Below are 8,721 nucleotides of genomic sequence, written 5' to 3'. Positions count from 1 at the left end.
TTAGGTTTTTTATTGAAGTCCCTGAAATTAATACAATAATGCATTTCTATGTAGGTTATTATAATTTTTAAATTAAAATTTGATATTTGTAGTTATTTATATTAATGAGATTTTAAATAAAATCCATAATTTGTTGAAAATATTAAAAAAAAACTATACTTAAATAAAACCCATGATTTGTAATTACTTATATTAATGACATTTTACATGAAAAAATTGGTAATTTTTATACGATACAGTTTACATACAAAAAGTTGGTATATTTTATACAAAAAAGTGATATGTTTTATATAATGGGTACATTTCATATAAAAAAAAAAACAATGGGTACATTTTACTCAAAAGAGATGGTACTTACAAAAAAAGAAAAATGGTACATTTTACATATAACAAATTGGTACATTTTTAAAGACAAATGAGTACATTATTAATAAATTATGAGTACAAATAAAAGGTCAAAAAAATATGAGTAAAAATAAAAGTTTGAAAAATATGGACACAAAAAGAAATTAATATATGGGTACAAACTAAAACTGAATAGAAAATTGGCACAATTTAAAAAAAAGGTTGCAAATTAAAATGGGTACAAATTAAAAATAAAAATATATGATACAAAATTTAGCCATAAATATAAAAATATCAAATGTAACGTTTCTAACACTAAATAAATAATTTAGAAATAAAATTTAATTTAATTATCTTGATATGAAAAATATTTTATTACTGAAACAATTAATGATGTTTATTAAAACCAAGGGACCTTGATTAAAAATTGAAAATGAATAAGGTTTCAATTAATGGAGTTGAAAAAAGAGAGATGAGAACCTAATTTCTCTTATTTTATAACTTTGTCAATGTTGCCATGCACGCAGACGCGCTACTGCTACAAATTAACATCGTGCATTCACAAATTAACATTCAAAACCAAGTATTTGTTCATGTTTCACTTTCATGTCTATAGATCAAACTCATTTACTATAAGTAATCTACATCAATAAAAGAGTAGTTAGTAGCAGTCGAACTGTAAATGTAGTCGTTTTATTTCGATAAGATGCAAGTTTATTTTGCACTAAAGTTCAAATCTCTTCCATTCATTACACTAGTTTAAAATATATAGCGTTTTGTAAAAAAATAAAAAATTAGATTTCCATGTAAAGATTAAAGTGAATATTCAAAATAAAATAAATGAATAAATGAAATAACAATACATATGTTTTTTAATTTTATAATACGTCAATATTTTTAAACCAAAGAGAAGGAGTTCGGCTAAGCTATCAAATGGGCATTCTAATTTAATATCGAATTCCAAATAAAGAAGAATATCACCTGACTGTAATACTGAGTGACAACAATACATATTAAGTGATTTATAACTCATTTAATTAAGAACATTTGCATTCAAGGTCCTGCGTTCGAATTCATCTTCCGTAATTTTTAATATTTTAATGTAGATTATCTTATCGCTTGTAAAATAAACATTACATATGTTGTTATTGATACAGTTAAAAGGCAATACCTCGGGTGGGTCGATGCCGCTTAGTTCTCGGCAATGTCACTTTCCGACGCCCGAGATTGAACCTGTAGGGCGTAAGCCACGCTCCCCTTTCATCTCTCCAAAATCCAGTTCCCTCAATTTTCCCGAATTCCACCAATTTTTTCTTCCTCCTTCCCTCCCCTCACACAAATGACAGCTTCCCAGCTCCCAAAACCCAACTGCAACACACAGGTACCGTAAAATGTCAAAATTTCCCCGCAATTCTGTATTTCTTTCGATTTTTTTTGGAATTTAATCGGTACCCATCTCAGTTGTAAGCATGCCCACTTGGAATTTGTTCTTGATTTTGTGCTGTTTTTTATATGCTTAGCTTTACTTTCAACATGTTTTCTGTTTTGAATGATGTGGGATTGTTTTAAATGATCGGTTCTTAGGGAAATTGTGTTTTGGATCTGTGACTGTGCAGGAAATCATAGATTCTTAGGAGAAGTTGGGTTCTTGGACTTTGAATTGTTCTTGTTGGCTGGTCTCAGCTTCTTCTAGTCCAGTATGTGAATGCTAATTATTTTGCCATTATACATGGTGAAATTGAATAAAACATATATAGATAGCGGGATTCTTTTTTCTGTATAGACCGGTGGAGTTTCGCAGTTTCAGTTTTGTGATTTGATCATAGAGATACTATATTACTTCTTGATTATGAAAGTATAGGGTGATAATGTACAGGGTTTCTGAAATTGATTGTGGTCTGCCGAGAATTTTGTTGTAATGGAAAAAGACATTTATTTGATCAGTATGTGGAAGAGAAGTGTTCGGGTTGAACTTTTGTGATATGAAGAGTGATTTGTATGCCTGGTCTTTAAGTTTCCAATTTTAAGGAGAGGGTATCAGGTAGTTGAGTGACTGTTCTTATGCAGCTAAGTAGGTCCGAGCACTTGTTTGATACCATGGCCAATGAGGTGCCTGGCCCATCAGGTCAATGGATCCAGAGAGAAGCGAAGTTTGTTGTCCCAAAAACAGTAAAGAATGTGCATAAGAATGTCTCTGTGCAGACAGGTGAGGAATTTTCCATGGAGTTTCTTCAGGATCGATCTGCTGCAGGAAGAGTTCCTGCTGTGTCAGATATGGTTGAAAATTGTGAAAATGGGGTTTTGTCGAATTATAATAAGAATAAGCAGCTGGGATATCAGGATTGTACTGGTCTTCTGGGGTTGAGAAGACTGGATTATGAGTGTGCATCTGATATGTCTGAGTTTGTCTCGGCAAAAGGGTTGTGTAAAGATATTGAAAGCGAGGCTTGTGTTGACAAGTTAGGCAGATGCAACAGGGAGGAGGTTGATAGCGGACAAGGATCAAGGAAGGCTATTGGAGAACTGAATGTTGACAGAGTTGGTTTTGGACCAACTGCCTTACCTATATTTATGTCTGAGTCCCCTCATTCCAACACTGTCAATGGGTCAGGAGCGGTGGATAGTTCTCAATCTGGGAAGCTGAAGTTTCTTTGCAGTTTTGGTGGAAAAATCTTGCCCAGGCCTAGCGATGGAAAACTCAGATATGTTGGGGGAGAGACGCGCATTATTTCCTTCAGGAAAAGTATTTCATGGGAAGAGCTTGTGAAGAAAACTACCAGTTTTTGCAACCAGCCTCATACAATCAAGTACCAGCTCCCAAGTGAGGATCTTGATTCTCTTATATCCATGTCTTCTGATGAAGATCTTCAAAATATGATGGAGGAGTTCCATGGGCTCGAAAGGCATGAGGGTTCTCAGAGACCTCGAATCTTTTTGATTCCTTTAGGTGAATCTGAAAACACATCTTCCTTTGAGGCGGATAGCATACAGCAATGTAACCCTGATTACCAGTATGTTGCTGCTGTAAATGGCATGATAGGTCCTAGTCCTAGGAAAAACAGTGGAGGGCAGAATTTGACTACTGAAGCAAGTCAACAAGGAACCAAGACTGTCCTATTTTCTATGGAAATTAAGAGTGACCTTAAAGCTTTGCATCCCAATCAAATTTTAAGTGAACCCCAGAATATTAATCGGTCTGCCATTCAATCTCCCTTTTCTCTAATTCTGCATCAGCGAGGAGGTTCCAAGGGTGTTCATTTACAATCATATGGTCTAAACTCATGCCAGGGTAGTAATGAGAGTAGCAGTTCTTTTATAAGTGCTCAACCACCACAAGAGAATTCCAGCAATAGCATGGAAGGTTATAAAATTCATCCACAGGGGGCAGTAACTGTTATGGACTATCACCACCCTCGTAAGCAAGCTGATGATGCTCAACCGGGCCAATACCATGGAGGACATAGTCTCAACCACAATCCCAGCAAAGATCCCATGTCTACTTTAGCTGTCGGTCAAAAGGTTGGTGATTTTGATGGATTCTCCCATGAGAGGCCCATGCATGAGGAAAGAATATGTCCTCCTGAGCCTATCTCACACCAAGAAGATTCAAAGATTATGTTGTCAGAATCTAATGATTATGTTGATTGTCATTGTGGCATGCATCATGCATATTCCGATTCAAAACTGCATGAGAATGGAGGGAGGTCTGTATACTGTTCACAAGAAGGAATAAGCTCATCGTCCCCCTTAAGTTTTGCAAAGGCTCAATCGTCATCGCTGCTGAACTCAGGTATTTCACAAGAAAAGCCGACCCTACTGTGTGACAATATTGAATCTTTGAATCCTCGGTTACACAACCAGTTACATGGTATGGAGTCAATAGGATTGCAGAGCAGACTGGATTTGCCGAACTCATCTCCATGTTTAGAATCACTGGGCAAGAATGAACATACTCCCAAATGTAATGGTGATTTCCATGAAAAATGCCGGACAGCTAAAAAGAAAGATTCTCTGACTTTGGATCTGACGAAGAAGGTCAATCAAAAGGATCCTTTCTTACATCAAGATGAAACCCTTTATGGGACAAGATCACCTGCCACTGGAGTTGATTATCGGAATGGATTTCCTAATATTATTCCCAACCCATCATCTACTTTTGCCTCTGGGGTTGTTGTTCCTGCAGCAATTAATTTGAAACCGTTGGTAAACAACAAGGTGGAGGATTCACAAAGCTTCCAGTGCGACAAAACCCCTGCCGATCTTCTTGTTACGAGTCAAAGAACTGCCAGTGATCAGGACTGTGCTTTGGCAGGGATGCCTAGTTGTGAACAAGGACATGATGTTTCAGGGGCCAGGAATTCTGAAGTTGCAGGCATATTTCCAAGCACTAAACAGCATTCTCGTGGTGAAAATTCTTTGGCTGATCTCATCTCAGGGTTGTCCAATGGCCCAGTTTCCCATGAGCCTGCACGACCACAACTTGTTGCAAGTCAAAAGGATATGGGTTTCCAAGAACCCCTGCCTATAAACTCTGCAAATATGCATCCAATGACAGTTCTTCGTGATCCTGTGCTGGAAAAGAGTGACCACATGGTGTTGCCTAATCCACCCCAAGATGTTGTGTTTAAAAGACAGGTCTCTCTTCTCGATGATGACTTTGTAAATTACCCTGATAAGAATGTTGAGAAGTTGAGCTCACATGTCGAAGATGTTTGTTTGGCACAATCAAAACCCCCAACAATGAGGAATGATAAAAAGCAGTTGGAGTCGGTGATAAATGTGGAAGACATAACTAATGGTGTTACTTCTGGCATCCAGTCTTCATCACCAGTTTCCCCATATGCTTTCGACGAACCCATTGGTGATCTCATATCTCCTACTGCAACAGAGGTGGAGAGCATCAATCCAGATTCTGAGTATGAGGTAAAATTGATGAAGTTTGTTTAGAGTATCAGATTTCAAAGTTATGTATATACTTGGAGGTTTGAACTTTGGATTGCTGTTTGTTTTATTTGTAGGATGATAAGGCTGATGAAGACAACAAAAATGAAACATTTAGTGATGCAATGATCGCTGAAATGGAAGCCAGCATCTATGGCTTGCAGGTATTCCACTGATGTCTTGAGTTTCTTCTTGATTAGAGCATGTTTTTGTTTATCATAGTACACAAGTTCACATCTGCTGACTGGAGCTTCTTCTGCTGCCAGCGTATGTTGCAACATTCTATATAAAAAATTTCTTGAAGAGGTTTCTTGGGGTTGGTGAATGTTGAGGAGAGTTCATTATTTTTTTAATTCTCTTAAAAAAGTTTGGCATCTGATGATTACATATGATGGAATTGTCTCTTGGTAAATGCAACGATACCCGTTTCAATTTCTCATGTCTCCTAAATCCCTAAGATTGTATTTTTGCCTGATGAGAAGAGATGGTTCATACTCCTCTTGCCTCTAAACACTTAATTTGGAGTATGCAGTTTTGACTCCTGTTATATTCTCATTAGGGAATAGGTATACAAAGCTCAATACTTTCGAATGATAAAAACTTTTGTCAAGATTCTGACTTGATATATGTGCGTAGATATGTGGTCTATAGAGAGAACTATATTCACTGATAACAAATGAATGTGTAGGGACGTATGAGACAACAATCACTCATTCTTGTGTAAACTTCTCATATTGTCTTTGATTGCTTTAGGTGGTAATTAGGTCGCTCCTTGAGATAATAGTATGACCGAAATGCTCTCTGATTTGTGAATAGATCATTTTTGCAGCATTTTTCCTTTGTGGGTATTTATAAAAGTTTAATTTGTTCATGCAACTGAATCTTCTAAATGTGGTCCAGATTATAAAAAATGCTGATCTTGAAGAATTACGGGAATTAGGTTCTGGTACATATGGAACTGTTTATCATGGAAAATGGCGGGGAACAGATGTTGCTATAAAGCGAATAAAAAAGAGCTGTTTTGCAGGAAGATCATCAGAGCAAGACCGTCTGGTGGGTTTCCTGAACAAATTTGTTTTGTTATTTTTTCCCATCACCTGCACAGTTGGTGTTGAGGAAAGTTAACATCTTTAGTTGTTTTATGACAATAATCCGTGACATTAAATGTTAGAGTAATATGATTTTCTTTGGCTTCTGGCATCTATTATGACATACACCGTCTGCCTTAAAACAAAGGTGTCATTTTTATCTGGAATATCTTGGTACCTTATGGACAATCTTTAAATTTCTTGCGAAAATTTGTAATTTTCATTTGACATGCATGTGAAGTTGATTGTTCATATGGCTGTATCAGACAAAAGACTTCTGGAGAGAGGCGCAAATCCTTTCAGCTCTCCATCATCCAAATGTGGTTGCATTATATGGGGTAGTACCTGATGGAGCTGGAGGAACGTTGGCAACTGTAACTGAGTACATGGTGAACGGATCACTTAGGCATGCCCTACTTAAAAAGAATAGGTAATTTTTCTATCATTTCTTTTCTTTTTTGCTTCTTAACAGTTTTTTATGCATATCTTAGAACGTGGCATTCCTTATGCAGATCACTTGACCGTTGTAGAAAGCTTATAATTGCCATGGATGCTGCTTTTGGCATGGAATACTTGCATTCAAAGAATATTGTTCATTTTGATTTGAAGTGTGACAATCTGCTAGTCAACTTGAGGGATCCTCAACGACCTATATGCAAGGTAAGTTAGTCTGGAACCAAGTTACATGTTCAGGGATCGACGTAAAAGCACATTATTAGAAAGCATTTTCCTTTGTAGTCTTTAATGCAAAATTGGAAAATTTGTTAAAACTAGGTACACTATTACTGTGCCAAAAGTTTCCCGGCTGATCGAATTGGGTAGATCCAATGGGAATTTTCTCTTATATGGAGGGTAGAAGTCAGAATGTGATGTTTGTAAAGGAACCTTTTATGTGAAATTTTAGCCCCATATCAAAATATTTCTTTATTTGATTTTTTTTCCCTGGGGAGTTGGATGAAAGATTTTTTTTTTAAATACCTGGTGATTGTGGATTGATCTTTTAGGTTGGAGATTTTGGTTTATCGAGAATCAAACGCAATACTTTGGTATCTGGTGGTGTGCGAGGAACTCTTCCTTGGATGGCACCAGAACTGTTAAATGGCAGCAGCAGCCGGGTTTCTGAGAAGGTAAGTATGACTTTATATATATGTCAGCAATGTAAGGAATTGTTTGTCTAGTAATTAACGTTATTGAATTAGAATTGTTTGTTTAGTAATTAACGTCATTGAATTAACTTTGACAGGTTGATGTTTTCTCATTTGGAATTTCACTATGGGAGATCTTGACCGGGGAGGAACCATATGCCAATATGCATTGTGGTGCCATCATTGGTAAGTTTATGTCGTGGACCTAGTTATCATCAGTACTGATTGCGAATGAAGGTCCACCTATGTGATGATTGAAGGGGAAATAAAATGAGTTTTATAAAAGAAATTTTGTTGAAGAAAAATATGTTTTGTATCTGTTTTGAGCATCTTTCCCTTGCTTTGAATTAGGATTAGTATGGGACACTTTGTATCTTTATATCATTTTTTTCTACTGATTTGGAAACTTGTGAACAAAGGTGGGATTGTGAAGAACATTCTTCGACCTCCTATTCCTGAACGGTGTGATTCCGGGTGGAAGAACCTGATGGAGCAGTGCTGGTCACCTGATCCTGACATCCGTCCATCATTTACCGAGATAACTAAGAGGTTGCGAGCTATGTCCAATGCACTTCAGATGAAGGTACCTAGCAATCAGACGAGACAGAGGAAGCCCAACGTTTGACATTTTTGTCAGGTACCATAATTATATAACATCACCAATGGAAACCCTTTCGGTTGAGGATCAAAACTTTGACGCCGATCAGTTCGTCCCCACAATTTGACGGTCTATTGATTTTCTTCTGTTGATGAAAGGCTACATAATTTTTTTGATTCTTTTGTAAAACAAGCCCGGGTCATACTACATGCGAGCAAGAGACGATCTACAGTTTTTCCGCTAGGTTTGGTGTCCATGTATTTTTGCGGAAGAAACGATTCTCCATATGTATATATACACAGAAATAATAGAGCTTTGTTTGGTTTACCTTGTCACTCTCTTTTCTTGATCTGTAAAATGTGCATTCACCAACCTTTGATGATGATGGCTCTTCGTCTAGGATATGTGTACAAATAAAACCGACACTGAAGAGACAATAAATAAGTACTTAACCGTGCTATACTTGTCGTCTATTTATTGTGCCCTAGTTTCGATTTTTATTAAAAGCGTGTAATCAGTTATACATAAGTGAGAAACGCTAAGGAGACTTTTTTAGAAGTGAGACTTTTCATGAACTCTATGTTTCCTTATGTTTTAGTACAAT

The 8,721-nt window shown here is 36.6% G+C and overlaps 1 protein-coding gene across 2 annotated transcripts; it reads left to right on the top strand.

Annotated features, from left to right (window-relative positions):
• The first annotated feature begins 1,468 nt into the window (after window positions 1-1,468).
• On the top strand, window positions 1,469-8,444 carry LOC103422203 (uncharacterized). 2 transcript variants are annotated; one of them, XM_008360243.4, is made up of 9 exons: window positions 1,469-1,726; window positions 1,962-5,268; window positions 5,364-5,450; window positions 6,187-6,339; window positions 6,641-6,804; window positions 6,887-7,034; window positions 7,379-7,501; window positions 7,618-7,705; window positions 7,939-8,444. In XM_008360243.4, the coding sequence occupies exons 2-9, from the start codon at window positions 2,407-2,409 to the stop codon at window positions 8,142-8,144; spliced, it is 3,831 nt and encodes a 1,276-aa protein (XP_008358465.3). In that variant the 5' UTR covers window positions 1,469-1,726; window positions 1,962-2,406; the 3' UTR covers window positions 8,145-8,444. The 2 variants fall into 2 exon arrangements, with proteins under 2 accessions (XP_008358465.3, XP_070662009.1); XM_070805908.1 differs by having other exon boundaries at window positions 1,515-1,726; window positions 2,222-5,268.
• The last annotated feature ends 277 nt before the right edge of the window (window positions 8,445-8,721 follow it).

Source organism: Malus domestica, chromosome 10 (genome assembly GCF_042453785.1).
Source record: "Malus domestica chromosome 10, GDT2T_hap1".
Lineage (NCBI taxonomy): Eukaryota > Viridiplantae > Streptophyta > Magnoliopsida > Rosales > Rosaceae > Malus > Malus domestica.
This window is presented reverse-complemented; position numbering and strand designations above follow the sequence as displayed.